The 15552-nt window shown below is 38.3% G+C and overlaps 1 protein-coding gene across 2 annotated transcripts in view; it reads right to left on the reverse strand.

The window, feature by feature from the left end:
* Positions 1–15181, reverse strand: part of clmp.S (CXADR-like membrane protein S homeolog) — a 66179-nt gene extending 50998 nt beyond the window's left edge. The window contains exons 1-2 of one of the 2 annotated variants that reach the window (XM_041571266.1): positions 15011–15181; positions 14763–14912 (exon numbers count right to left, since the gene is read on the reverse strand). In XM_041571266.1, the coding sequence (XP_041427200.1) occupies positions 14763–14790 (28 nt within the window). In that variant the 5' untranslated portion in view covers positions 14791–14912; positions 15011–15181. Of the gene's footprint in view, positions 1–14762 lie in introns of both variants that reach the window. The other variant, XM_041571265.1, reaches the window with a different exon arrangement.
* Positions 15182–15552: the final 371 nt, after the last annotated feature.

Raw genomic sequence — 15552 nt, forward strand, 5'->3', positions numbered from 1 at the left:
GTATTAAAGAATCCCCACAATTACTCTGTCACCGGAGAGCAACACAATGGCTGTGCTGAAAAAGTTCTATTGTTATTCAAATCCTTTTATTCTAGAGGAACAATACAACAGTTGAGCAGGACCTTGGTGTTTCTTCCTCTGTCTACAATATTGCTTGTAGGACAGAGGTGAAAAATTACAGTTACTAGCTAGGCTTTAGGTTATGGCACAGAATTCATAATGCACAGAGGTTGGGTCAGTGGCTTAACTACCATACAGAGGGCCCAGACTTCTGGGCTACTTCTGTGATTTAAACTACAAAGCCGACTGTAAATAAGCAACTGGGTGACAGTGTGTGTGGGGTGCGGTTTGGAATGGCAGCTGGGAGATTAAGGTGAGTGCCCAGAGTGGGAATCCTGGTCTATTCAATTTAAGACACTGGGTTGGGCATACAACAGCACAGCATAACATATCTGTCTGGTATGAAACTGAAAGAGTGATTATGTAAATTTGATGGTGAGACATAAGTAAAGGAAGTTAAGGAAAGGAAAGGAAGTTAATGCAAGTGACATAACTAAGCACTGATTATAATTCATGTCATCACTAAGCACCATTTATAAGGAACATATTTTTGTGCAGGTTTATAGTTCTGGTTTATTCTAATTATTTTTTTTTTTTTTTAAAAATAATGTGCTCCAAATGTACTCTGAGTAGTATGGATAAAGACATGTACCAAGTACTGTACCAAGGAATAATATGAAACACAGTAAGAAGTCTGAAACACAGAGTAAGAACAGAGAAAATGCTTTGAGGCAGCAGTTACATGGCATTTGCAATGAGTCATGTGCCTCAGAGCAGAAAACATTTGACACATAAAACCCAAGCCTGCAACATCTGCACAAAATACACTTGCCAAATATCCATAACCCAACCAGATGAGCTATAGACTTTCCTCTGATTAGGTCAGCCCAACTGTTCTTTTACTGCCTGTCCTGTGCATTTCTAAAAAAAATCAAAAGCATTTGTTTACACCATGCAATGCAATTCAAAACCAGTTCCAAAAGTTAGATGGGGTTGGATGTGCAATAACTTGCCCTAACATCTCTGAGAACCCTCAAGGAACTATGATTTCTATGCCACTAGTCAGATCAAAAAAACATTACATCTTTCACAAAAAAATTGAATCATACAGAGCCACATCAGTATAATTTGGTCCTTTAAAGAATGAATATGGAAAATGTAAAAATGTATATAAAACTATTCATTGCAGTAGATGTACAGTATGAAAGCAAAAGACAGATCGCATGATCATTCAAAGAAATGCTGAAGATTAGTGCAATAGCAGGATAAAAAAATTTAATGGGAAAAAAGTCAACACCAGAAATAGGTTATTGAATTGCAAGCTGAAAAGTCCAAATACATTCAATATTGCCACATATTGCCATTCACTTAAATGTGGAATACAAATGAAAAGTGATTATAAGTGCTTAATCAAAGGAAAAGGCCCTGGGCTGGTGACAGACTAGAACACAACCTAAAAATATTTGCTATAGAATAGTTAACATTCGCAAATTTATAGCTATATAGGCCTTCATTTGGAAATTGTGGGAAATTTTCAGGTACAGTTAAAAGCAGCATAAAGGACTAATCTTGTTGTTGCAATTTTAAATTGCTAGCAGCTCCAGTTTTAGTGGCAGTACACCCAATTGTCCATATAAAGCAGGCTTTAATGCTTGCCTTGCAGAAAACATTGAGTTAAACAGTTTTGAGCTAAATGTTTTTAGGCATTGTTTATACAGGGCTGCAAGTTGAAGAGTTCCTATAAATGGCAATTAAGAGAGATATAAACAAGAACTGAAAGACACAGACCAGCATATTCTGTAAATAATGTGACGTGAGCCATCAGACACATTCTTCCTTCGGCTGGCTGTTATGTATACAAAAGCTGAACATGAATTCTTTGGTTAAATTATATTACCACAGTTAAGTTCACAATTAAGCATAGTATTGAACTGGAATATGTAAGTGAAATATCAAATAACATTTTATATTCAAAAATAAAATATAACACTGAAAAAATAGGTCCTTAAATAAAGTGTATCTATATACTGTGCACCAAAGGGGAATGGCAGAATCCTGTCGCTAAAACTATACGCATGGAAGCTCTCATTCTTAAGGTATTCGTCTAGCACACACTGTCTACACCCCACTTTCCCTTGGAGCAGGTTAAAAGATAAGCATTTGGGGGTTAGACTTTGGATGGTGGACAGATTTGTTGGTGGCAACGGAAATGCCAAAATCTACACTGAAACCATGCCCACAGCTCCGTTTTGGAATGGTTTGTATCGTATATAACTTTACTTTAAGTAAAATATCATAAGCACAAAAAAACATAATGCAAATATAGGTATGGGACTTGTTATCCAGAATGCTCAAGACCTGCGGTTTTCTGGATAACGGATCTTTCCACAATTTGGATCTTCATACCTTAAGTCTACTTGAAAATCATGTAAACATTAAATAAGCCCAATAAACTGGTTTTGTTTCCAATAAGGATTGATTAACCTTAGTTTGGATCAAGTACAAGGTACTGTTTTATTATTACACAGAACAGGGAAATCATTTAAAAAATGTATTTGCATAAATGGAGTCTATGGGAGATGGGCTTTCTGTAATTCAGAGCTTTCTGGATAATGACTTTCCAGATAACAGATCCCATACATGTAATAACTTTTTTAAAACAAGTTATTATTTAATAAAATGTAATTATTTAATAAAATGTTTGTGTTTAACAGCTGATCCGGCTCTGAAAATATCGTCTCATTTTGTTTCTGTCTGTAATCAGATCTTATAGCTCAAAAGCTTATGGCTGCCTTGTATCACTTGATGCCATTTATTGCTTTATTCTTTTTCAACATTAGTTAGCTGTGGAGCAGAGGACTTCTTGATGTAAAAGACAAGCAGATAACTTAAGATCATCTTCCTTTGTTTATTTTCAGTAGGAAACATGATGGGATTGAGAGTTTTGCTTATGCAAGCTTTTTGGGTGGCAGAGCAGCTGGATCTAAAGGGATATCATAGGTAAATCTGGTCATGTACTTATCTAATTTTTATGAAAAAACTTGTGGAGCAGGCACTCAAAATGAAGGCATTCTTTCACCAGGCAATTTAAAAAAGTAGAAAAGTTTATTATGTTCACGTGTTCAGGCTGTACATGTGAAAATAGTAAACTTTTCTACTTTCTGAAATTGCCTGGTGGAAGAATGCCTTAATTTTGAGTGCCTACTCCACAAGTTTTTTTGGTCTAGCCGCTCCCTGTACTGAGGGCTCAGGGTGGTGCACCAGGGCCTCTTCCTCTATGTGGTGAGTTATCTTTTACTTGTTTGGTACCCTTGATTCATTCATTCTATCTAATTTTTATCCCATCAACATATTTTAAATGTTTCCTTGTTAATGACTCATTTTAATGTGAAGCGTGTATTATATTCCACGTACTGTATAGCATTCACCCAAACTAGTAGGTGTTAAAAAAAGAAATATGTTGTTAAAAATGTATTAAAATTGACAATGCAAAATGCTTTGCCCCATCCACTTTCTCTTTCTTCATTTTGCAGTTTTTATTCCATTATAACGATTTAGTAATTTCCACATAAGATTTTTTTACCCACACAATTCACATTTAACTACAGTACTTCTGACAACTCCATATATGTCTATATAGTCATACATTGCTTTAAAAGCTGCATTAATGCTTTTACCTTTTTGGTTCCATCTATAAGATAAAACCTCAGCAGGTTATTTGTCAGCCCAGTGTCAGCACTACTCAACTCTTCAGAGCGCGAAACACCACAAGAAATTAGAGTTCGGGTAACACAGATGCTTGCTACATTCTCTGTCACATATTTCTTAATTACAGTTTTGAGTAAATATAGATACTCATCCAATCCCTCTGAAACCTGCTGTAGACCCCAAACCATTAACCTAATGTATGACAGTTCAACCACTGCAGAATTACAGATGTGAAACTTTCCATTGCAGTTATCTGCTTATCCTTGTGCTCATAACATTTTATTCTACAATGTATTTTTTTTCCCTGGAATGCAATTTCAGATTGTGCTTCCAATTTACAAAGCTGTTACTGGCCTGTGTGCTTGTATCTAGTGTTTATTTTGTGCATTAGACACCAGCTCTCCCATAAAAAAGTGCCTGTTTTTATGTGGCTATTATTTTTCTCAGTTGACCTTCTACTGTTGTCATAGAAACAAATATCAATACCCCATTCACCTCTTCGACAGTGCACCCAATCACAACATGGGTCAAAATTATTAGGCCTGCATTTGAAAGGAATAAGAAAATATAACATAGACATTTGTGGTTTACTGAACTATGGAAAAAAATGAAGTGTCCCTAATTTTCCCCGAGAACCATAAACCTGGAAAGCATTCCTTGATGTATATGCAGATGCAATACCTCTTTCTACGCAGGATTCATTTATCCTGCAAAAGCTGTTGTGTTTAATTGTGAAGTTTCTTTATTAATTTCATTGGTTAATCGACTGGAATAGGACTCAAGTACACTTAAGGGCATATTTATTATGCTGTGTAAAAAACAGTGGGAAAATACACCACACATCACCATGATTCACCATGTAAAAGACATATAAAGTTTTTACACATTTTTTCTTATGTGACTTCTGCCAGAAGCATGGTGTTCGCATGATGTAAAGTTACACACACCTTGATAAATTCACCATTTATTTTACACCATTTCTTTGTCAAATCTCATTTTACACAGCATAATAAATATTTATTATTCTACATGCTGAGATTGCCCCATTGTGTTATAGCCAGGATTGGACTGGGCCACGGGATACCAGGAAAAAATATGATGGGCCCCCAGACCTCGTGGGCCCTGCTCACTGCTTCTGGCAGAGCTCTTTGTACTTTCCTGACCTACCCCACATGAAGTTAAAGACCACACTCTGGCGTAAGGGGGAGAGGGGGGACAGAAGGCTCAGGGGCATTTGTGGTGGGGGCCCGTGCGGGTGGTTGGGTTAACTAAGATAGCATAAATGAATGTTGATGGAAAAACAATCCAACTTTTTTTTAAAAATTTTCCAATGTTTTTAGTATCTGGCATGGCATTCAATATTAAAAAGAACCCTTATCCAGAAAATCCCAGACCCCAAGTATTCTGGGGGAAAGGTCCTATATCATATGCTTTCTTAACTCCATTGTTATTTACTGTATGACTAAGGAACCAGTGGAAGTTGTTAGGGAAGTTATTGTGTTTATGTCTGTTAATGGGAACTAACAAATAATTAATATTAATTGATACATTTGTCACTACCAACTGCTAGACAAATGCCATATAACAAGCATCAGGCCTGGATTTATGGCTAGAATTCTGGCCCTGACAAGCATGTTTGCAGAAAACATACAATTCCAACTGTAAAGAAGGAGTTATCATTATTAAGCACATTGCAATCACATAATTAAAGGGGGCATATGCAGTTCCAAAGTATCCTATTTTAACCAACATTTCAGCTGTTGTGATGGACGTACTTCTGCTCGGTGATAATGCAGTGGCGTGTGCTTGATGTTAACTAAGCTAACATAAATCCATGTTGATGGAAAAACAATCCAACTTTTTTTTAAATGTTCCAATGTTTTTAGACAACATATTTAATAAAGCTTTGTTTGCAAGTTTAACCCTGCAACAAACACAAACCACAGCCAGGTAATGAACTAAAGGAATTTAAACAGAAATACTGTATACATTTATTAAATGTAGTCCAATATACTCCACAGTTTTTCTTGTTGTTATTATAATAATGATTCAATTTATTGTGGCACTTCTTACTGATTTTGCTTTAAGGAACATTTGTAACCCAGTGCCCAAGTGGAAGGGGGACAGAACATCTTGCAATGGCTATATCCTAATGTGTTCATACTGTTCAATACAATAAATCTGTGTCAAGGGAGTTCCTTAGCAGAGTGCAATAAAAGTGGGATAGTAGATATGTGAACATTACTGTAATTGGGATTACTGGTCCCATGATGGTTCATGCACTGCTTCTGCTACTCCAGTTATCCATGGTTTGCTCTAAAAGTTAGGAATCTTATATGCTATTCTGTGGGGATGCCCTGTCACTCACATTTAGCCTGATGACTCACCAGAAGACCTGAAATTTCATTCCAGTATTCTGAGTCTGGTCTGACTGTTCAGCTCTTAAATGCACATTATGAATCACTAGCAAAAGTGCTTTGACTCAAAAGTTTTCTCATTCTGTCAAAGATATACTCTTGATATAAGGGAATTTGGGCCAGATCAGAACCAAAATGAGAATAGCACCAGTATTGATGTATCATGAGCCATACTGTAGGTTAAAAAATATCTAGGACAGAAAAAAATATTCACACCAAGCTGGGTTTTCAGGTGTATCTGGGAAAGCCAATAAGAATAGTTACCAGTTCTGGCTTCTAAATGGCATTCAGGCTGAGCCCCTGCCACTGCTTTAAGCGCCCCTGGGTACATCTCCAAATTTTGGGAACTGCTGCCTACGGCAAAGGTGATAAGTGTCACAAGCATCAGAAATCTATTGCTTGATAATCTCGACATGTTCATCTATTGTATAAAGGGAAGGCACAACATATAATTTACTGTTTACTGAGATCAGACCCTTTCTGCCATCTAACATAAAGCTTTGTATCATGACCCTTAGTAGGAAATGTTTAATGAAAGTCTTAAATCATGCTTGTCTATCCCAGCACAAAAAGAGCAAATTGCCACTTTGGAGGCTCAAGTTAGAGCACTAGAGCAACAAATTGCAACACTGCGGTCGATTGACAATCTTGAAAGGAGTCTTTTGCTCACTGAGCAGGACCTAGCGGGGTCAGATAGTTTGGGGGGAACAGAACAGCAGCAGGATGTTGAGGCAGCTAGCTGGGTGACAGTTAGAAAATCTAAGGTGGGCAAAAGGAAAATGGAGGCTGATCCGGAGATTATACATCGCAACAAATTTGCCAGATTGTGTGAAGATGATGGGAGTATGAACTCTGGATTGGCAATTCTAGATGGGGCTGATCTCTCTAACAGCCGGGAGACCAGTTTCTCTAGTAGTGGTGGGGGGGAGAGTAGAGTCAGGCCTAAGCAGATTGTGGTTGTAGGGGACTCAATTATTAGGAAAGTGGATAGGGTAATTTGTCGTCCGGATCGCTACAACCGAACAGTTTGCTGTCTACCTGGTGCCAGGGTTCGGCATGTGGTTGATCGGATAGACAAATTATTGGGTGGGGCTGGGCACGACCCAGCTGTCTTAGTGCATATCGGTACTAATGACAAAATAAATGGTAGATGGAAGACCTTAAAGAATGATTTCAGGGATCTAGGCTCTAAGATCAAGGAAAGGTCTTCCAATGTAATCTTTTCTGAAATTTTGCCTGTGCCACGTGCAAGTTTAGGAAAACAGCGGGAGATTAGGGAGCTTAATGCGTGGCTCAAGTCTTGGTGCAGGAAGGAAGGGTTTGGGTTCCTAGAGCACTGGGCTGACTTTTCGTTGGGGTACAACCTATATAGCCGTGACGGTTTGCACCTCAATGGAAGGGGGTCCGCGGTGCTAGGGGAAAGAATGGCTAAGAGGTTGGAGGAGTGTTTAAACTAGGCAAGAGGGGGGTGGGTGAGATAAAGGATTATGGGGAAGCTAGTGTAGACGGGGTAGTGGGGTTAGTAAGGGGTCATGGGGGAGGAGTGAGGGGGGCATACAGTTTACCAGCTAAGGAGGTCCCTCTGTTACAAGGAAAACAGAATAATACAAACTTAACGTATAATTCTTCACTAAGTAATGCACATTTCAAAAGTAAAAGTAGTAACCTCCGCTGTATGCTGGCAAATGCACGGAGTTTGTCAGGTAAAATGGGAGACCTAGAATTAATTGCATGCTCTAAAAATTATGATATAATTGGTATCACTGAGACCTGGTGGGATGAAACATGTGACTGGATTGTGAATTTAAATGGTTACACCCTTTTTAGGAGGGACAGAGGGATTAAAAAGGGTGGAGGAGTGGGTTTGTATGTAAAGCCTGAATTAAAGCCATGCGCTAAAGAAATAAAAATAGCTGGCACTGGTGAGGGTGTAGAATCACTCTGGGTAGAGATTTCGACTGGGCAAAAGGTATCAAAAAGAATTATCATTGGTGTATGCTATAAACCACCTCGTATAAGTGTCGAGTATGAAGCCCAGCTACTCTTGCAGATACAAGCGGCTTCACAGCTGGGTCAAGTTGTTGCTATGGGTGACTTCAATTATCCAGACATTGACTGGGGTAATGGGGTTGCTAAGACAGAAAAAGCTAGTAGGTTTGTAAATATGCTGAATGACAACTTTTTATTCCAGCTCGTTCAAGAACCTACTAGGAATAACTCTCTTTTGGACCTTGTAATAACTAACAATACTGAACTCATCTCTAACATTTGTGTGGGTGAGCATTTAGGGAATAGTGATCATAACATGGTCTCCTTTGAGATTCTGTTGCAGAAGCAATTCTATAAGGGAGTAACTAAAACACTAAATTTCAGACGTGCAAACTTTGACAGTATAAGGGCATCTCTGCAACATATTAAGTGGGAAATGCTTTTCACAGGGTTAAACACAGAACAAAAATGGGAAGTCTTTAAAATGCTGCTTAATAAATATACTTGTCAGTATATTCCACTTGTAAGCAAGGAACGTCGTTGCAAAGCAAAACCTTTTTGGTTCAATAGAAGCGTTGGTGTTGAGGTGGGTAAGAAAAGACGTGCTTTTAAGGCTTTCAAGTTAGCTGGTACAGCCGAAACATTTATAAGGTACAAGGAGGCCAATAAATCATGCAAAGAAGCTATAAGGCAAGCTAAAATTGCTATAGAAAAGGATATTGCAGCAAGCAGTAAAAAAAATCCCAAATTATTTTTTAAATATGTCAATAGTAAAAAAATGAAGCAGGAAGGGGTGGGACCCTTACTATCAGAGGGGGATCAGCTGGTTGATGAAAACAAAATAAAAGCGCAGATTCTGAACTCGTATTTTTCATCTGTTTACACAAATGAAGAACCAGTAAGTGAAGGTTTCCTTCTTAACACTCCCAATTCTAGTAATACAACTAATGATGCATGGTTCACACAAGAAGAAATTCAAAAGAGACTTGAACAGGTTAAGATTAACAAAGGTCCAGGGCCAGATGGTATTCATCCCAGGGTAATTAGCGAGCTTAGCTCTGTGATTGCCAAACCTCTTTACTTAATTTTTCAGGATTCATTGAGATCTGGTATTGTGCCAAGAGACTGGCAAATTGCTAATGTGGTGCCTCTATTCAAAAAAGGATCCCGTTCTCAGCCTCAAAACTATAGGCCAGTTAGTCTGACGTCAGTATTAGGAAAGCTTTTCGAAGGGTTAATAAAGGATAAGATACTGGACTTCATAGCAAATCATAATACTATGAGTTTGTGCCAGCATGGTTTTATGCGTAATAGATCTTGCCAGACTAACTTAATTTCTTTTTACGAGAATGTAAGTAGAGACCTCGATTCTGTAGTGGATGTGATTTACTTAGACTTTGCTAAAGCATTTGATACAGTGCCACACAAAAGGTTACTGGTTAAATTAAGGAATGTTGGCCTGGAACATAGTATTTGTACCTGGATAGCGAACTGGCTAAAAGATAGACTACAAAGAGTGGTGGTAAATGGAACATTTTCTAATTGGACCAGTGTTGTTAGTGGAGTACCGCAGGGCTCTGTACTAGGTCCCTTGCTTTTCAACTTGTTTATTAATGACCTGGAGGTGGGCATTGAAAGTACTGTTTCTATTTTTGCAGATGATACTAAATTGTGCAGAACTATAGGTTCCATGCAGGATGCTGCCACTTTGCAAAGTGATCTGTCTAAACTGGAAAACTGGGCAGCAAACTGGAAAATGAGGTTCAATGTTGATAAATGCAAGGTTATGCACTTTGGCAAAAATAATATAAATGCAAGTTATACACTAAATGGCAATGTGTTGGGAGTTTCCTTAAATGAAAAGGATCTAGGGGTCTTTGTAGATAACACGTTGTCTAATTCTGGGCAGTGTCATTCTGTGGCTACTAAAGCAAATAAAGTTCTGTCTTGCATAAAAAAGGGCATTAACTCAAGGGATGAAAACATAATTATGCCTCTTTATAGGTCCCTGGTAAGGCCTCATCTGGAGTATGCAGTTCAGTTTTGGACTCCAGTCCTTAAGAGGGATATAAATGAGCTGGAGAGAGTGCAGAGACGTGCAACTAAATTGGTTAGAGGGACGGAAGACTTAAATTATGAGGGTAGACTGTCAAGGTTGGGGTTGTTTTCTCTGGAAAAAAGGCGCTTGCGAGGGGACATGATTACACTTTACAAGTACATTAGAGGACATTATAGACAAATGGCAGGGGACCTTTTTACCCATAAAGTGGATCACCGTACCAGAGGCCACCCCTTTAGACTAGAAGAAAAGAACTTTCATTTGAAGCAACGTAGAGGGTTCTTCACAGTCAGGACAGTGAGGTTGTGGAATGCACTGCCGGGTGATGTTGTGATGGCTGATTCAGTTAATGCCTTTAAGAATGGCTTGGATGATTTTTTGGACAGACATAATATTAAAGGCTATTGTGATACTAAACTCTATAGTTAATATAGGTATGGGTATATAGAATTTTAATTAAAAGTAGGGAGGGGTGTGTGTATGGATGCTGGGTTTTCATTTGGAGGGGTTGAACTTGATGGACTTTGTCTTTTTTCAACCCAATTTAACTATGTAACTTAACTATGTAACTCTTGGGAGTGATAGGTGACATTGACAGCTCCTTGCTAGATATAAATGCCATTTTTTGTTATCCTGCTTGGAATCAAGCACTGCTCGTGATCTGTTTCACATGGACGCAAATGCAGTTTTGATGCGTTATGTTTGAGATTCTGTAAACCTAAGGTGACCAAAAGTGACCCCATTTTCAGCAAAGATCCCATTTTCACCAAAGATCTGTGAAACTGAAGATGCCCCTTGTAGTTCCCCATCTTCTTTTCTGCTCATTTACAGCACATGCTCTGTGCAGCTGTTAGTTACACGTGCTTAGGCACTGACTCACTACTGCATATACAGAATATGTATGTCACAATTGAAGGCTGATTAGTAATTATTCAAATGCTCATTACACGGCAGTTCAGAAACCAGTGCATTCTGCATCATAATTCAATAAACAGTCATATAGAAACAGCTTCTAACACATGTGGATCTAATTTTGCGTGGTAATTTGCAACAGTCCCTAAGCTTCAAACAGCTGCCCAGAGCACACTGAGCATGTGAGTGTCACTGACACTCCTAACAAAACCATAGATGGTAACCCCAATAAAGGCCTACTTCTTTACTGTTATAAAGATGCTGCTACAGTAAGTTCAGTGTAAATATGGTATTTCTACCCATATTTGTTTTAAAGGGTTTACTTCTCCTTTAAGGGTGGCCATATGGCTATATCTATATAAATATAGCTTGAAGGTAACTCAACATTAATTCAGACAGTGCTTTTTTCATATACAGTATTCCAGCTAAGAAGCAAAAGTAAACTATATTGAAACAAGTAAATGAAACAATATCTTTATAGTATTGGACCAGGCTTAAACGAGCAGCTATTGTTATACATCATGACAATATAAAATGTAACACACATACAAACAGGAAGAAAAAAAATCATCTTCTAATATTATGCTTGAAGTTTGGAGCAGGCAAACTGTAGATCGTAAAGAAGCCCTGTGGTCCAGCAAGCTCAGTGATATCTGCTACAGGACAACTTTAGCACAGTAACAGATCACTCATATAACATTTTGCGGCTACCCCGTGAAGAATGAAAGTATTTCCAGTGACTGGTGAGGGTCAGTTTAATCTTGCTGTATGCTACTTATGTTTCAGTTAATATTATGTTGTGTGCCTGGCCCCATTAGGGACTAGTTATTAAATGTAACTTGCACACACAGTGGTTGTTTATTACTGGACTGGCCCATCATAACTCAGTCAAAGCTGGATACACAGTAATTATACTGGATACTGGATAGAGTGCCCCTCTGACTAAATGGCTTATACAACAATATTACAGATATGTATTATTATTATTAATAATAACATGGATTTTTAGAGCACCAACATATTTCACAGCGCTGTAAAATTAACCATTGACAGATTAACAAATCCAGCCATAACTGATAATGCACAAACAGTGGTCATTTTGCACACTGATTTAAGTTGTTAAAGGTACTTGCATCCAAAGATGCTCCTTGTATTTTCCTATAGTTGCATTTGGCACTGCTGTTTCTGTCACTCCTCCTCTAATAAATTGCACACAGGTACACTTACTGATGCTTGGGAACCCTGGATCTATAGCCACCTTCAAGCTGTTGGTAATTCTGCTGTGCTCGCCCGCAATGACACTGGAATTATGGTTAGAAATTATGCATTGTGGGTAACAAAGATGTTGAGATCGCAGCTGCACTTCGCACTTGCAATCATACATGAGTGATATAATGTTAATATGGAAACAACCCACACTCTGTGGCATTGTGCAGAGTGTAAAGTGCAATTTCACAATTTTTTCATACACACAGATGTAGTGTTTTCACCCAAAATCCCAGCATAATAGTACTCCCTAGGTGGTGTTGCTCCAGGCACAGTTACATTAGAATATGCACCATTGTCCTTTCACTTTCCAGAGAATCGGGCAAAGTGGCGCTGGATCTAGTGACGCAGGCCAATCTGGGAACCCTGGGGCTTCTGCCACCTTCTAATGTAGTGGAAACTTCAGGGTTGCCTTGCATCAAGGAAAGTGATAGGAGCACCTTTTTACATGAAAACCTTGTATTGCAAAACTGAATGCATCACAATGGAATAAGGCGAGTGAGGGTTTGCATCACAATATTAGCCTAACAGATGTTCATTTAATTTTATTTATATCAGACAATAGTACCTGCAGAATCAATGAAAAAAAACGAAATACCTTTGTGCCTTATAGCAGTGTAGTAGTTAGATAAAAGTTAATGAATGCACCAATTCTTCACTAATGCAAATGCACAATGTTTTAAAACTAACCAAACATAATTAAAACATATTTGTGACTTATGATTAGGCTATGCATTATATTTCTTGCTCTTAAGTCACTGATACAATTCCCCCTAAAAATAATGTATATTAAACCCAGTACAGTAAGGCCCTCTGTATTCTGCTGAATGCTGCCTGCAATTGTAATCCAAGAACAAACTCCAGAGAGATAAATAGCAATTTCCTTCCAGCAGAGTAATTGGCATTTTGATTGGATGTGATACTGCTTGTCATTGAGGCTTTCACACAAAGCTTTAAGATTTCAGCTAAATAAAATTGTAAAAAATGGTGCAATACATGTACCCTATGATTATTTCCTAACTGTGAGTCTTTATATGGATTTTTTTGTCACCATCTTCCTCTCTCGCAAATCCACTTCCTGATGGTTCATGCTATTTTCTCCACACTTAATACAAACTTCATTCCTGCCCTAAAAAGGTCAGGTACTTAAAATTTTATAAGAACTAAAAAAAAATGTCCATTAAATGCAGCTTAGATTTTTCCTGTTCATATCTAATAAATATTGTGACTGATGTGTGAACCATCCCCCCTGCTCCTCTGACATAAGCCAGCATACCTAGTGATACAGGGCACACACAAAGGATCACACGAAGGCAATCACACTAAGATATCCTGACACATTCTCCAGGGTCAGAAATAAAAGCAGAATGCTATTGATTTTTTTCTAGACATTCACATTTTAAGGCAAATCTTATGCCATTTATTCATGCCAACTAAAATCAGGCAATTTATTTTATCCTTCTAAATCATAAGATAATTATTGTTATTGACCAGAGGGCAAACACATTATAGTGTGCTGTTGTGCACATTAAATAATGCCTGCCAAACTTGCTTTTCGGAGTGACTTGTTTTACACGCTGTGTGGCACATCTGTAATTACCAGGCTCCATCTCATTGAAAACACTCATCATTATCCCTTCCTGATGTGATTTCCCTGAGCTGGTGCTGCTTGACCTTGTTTTATATGGTCTTTATTCTGTTTTGAGAGAAACACACTTTGGGACACAGCTACAATGCAAAGGTTTCAATGCAAAATAACAGTTAAGTCTTACAGTACATGTGAATTGTATGCCAATGGTAAAATTTTTACATTTCACAATTAACCCCTATGTCTCCAAGCCCTGGGCATTACGCTTCCTTTCCTGGTTCCCTTCCCTATTTTCTTTTCCTTGCCAGCACTTTTGTTCTCTCCATCCCACCCTCATTCCTCAGCCTGCACTTCACCACATCTGTTTTTCATATTCGGAGCTCTAGGCGTCTGTTCCAAGCAAACAATGGGCTTTAATATGAACCTGGAGAGTATTCCTGCTTAGAAATCAGTCCCACCAGCGGTTACACCTTTCCAGCTTCATTAATTGTCTTTTCTAATTGGCCAGGAATAACAGTAATGGTTTCAGTATGCTCCAGTTTAAGATCCGATTCTGTATTATTAATTTTGCAAACATAACAGTTTTATGCATTTCTCTCTTAGTGCAGGGGCCATAGGGAGGGAAGAAAAAATTTAATGGGCTGGTCTTATCCTTAGTACAGTGATATTATGATATATATGCTATTGTTTAATTTGCCATTTGTTTTGCACCTTAAACACATATAGATAATGACATTAGATAAAATAAATCAAAGCAACTCACCCAGAAAAGATTGGATCAGAGTGTGCATCTTTGTTCATTAATACAGAAGAAGTCCTGGGATAGTTAGATGGGGCAGAATGGAAGGCACAATGCTGAACATTGGTTTCCTGCTGGATTGGCAGTCAGCCCTGCATGGGGAGGCATCACAGTCTGTGGAATGCAAGAAATGTAATTACCTCCATGTGGCTACCCAAGAAGCAACTTTCTTCTGCCTCTGGATTGCTATCCACAACATAACCGATCCCCACCTACAGAAATTAGTTGTACAGGAAGCGTTTCAAAACAAAATAAAGTCTGACTGTGGCATTATTGTGTAAGAGCAGCTACTTATTCCGTCTGTGGAGAGAAAGGAGTGTAGAGAGGGGGAAAAAAAACCCAGAGCACACAACGTTCTCCACATGCAACCTCACAGACCTGCTCCTCCCAGCTATCTGCTGAGATTAGGCAGGGAAAGCATTTGCTGGAAATACTGCTGCTGCTGCAACCCCTGCAGAATAGGACGGAAAGGGGTACACAGTGTGCCCAGACCTATCATATAGAACCAAATCAGTTTCGGCTAAAATCACTTGGTTGGCATTTTATAATTCCTTCCAGATGTGCCTTTAGACTAAATATATTTCAATAGTTTGCTTTATTTAAATCCACAACATCTGTATTGATCTGTTTAATTATAAGACTCTTGAACTTCACTGTTTGCCACAAGCCCATAGTACTTTGTCTATATTAGGATATCATCAAGTGTCAGGATGAAACATCAAGCTCACAAAAAACAAAACAAAAAGCAATCCTA

Source organism: Xenopus laevis, chromosome 7S, assembly GCF_017654675.1.
Source record: "Xenopus laevis strain J_2021 chromosome 7S, Xenopus_laevis_v10.1, whole genome shotgun sequence".
NCBI lineage: Eukaryota > Metazoa > Chordata > Amphibia > Anura > Pipidae > Xenopus > Xenopus laevis.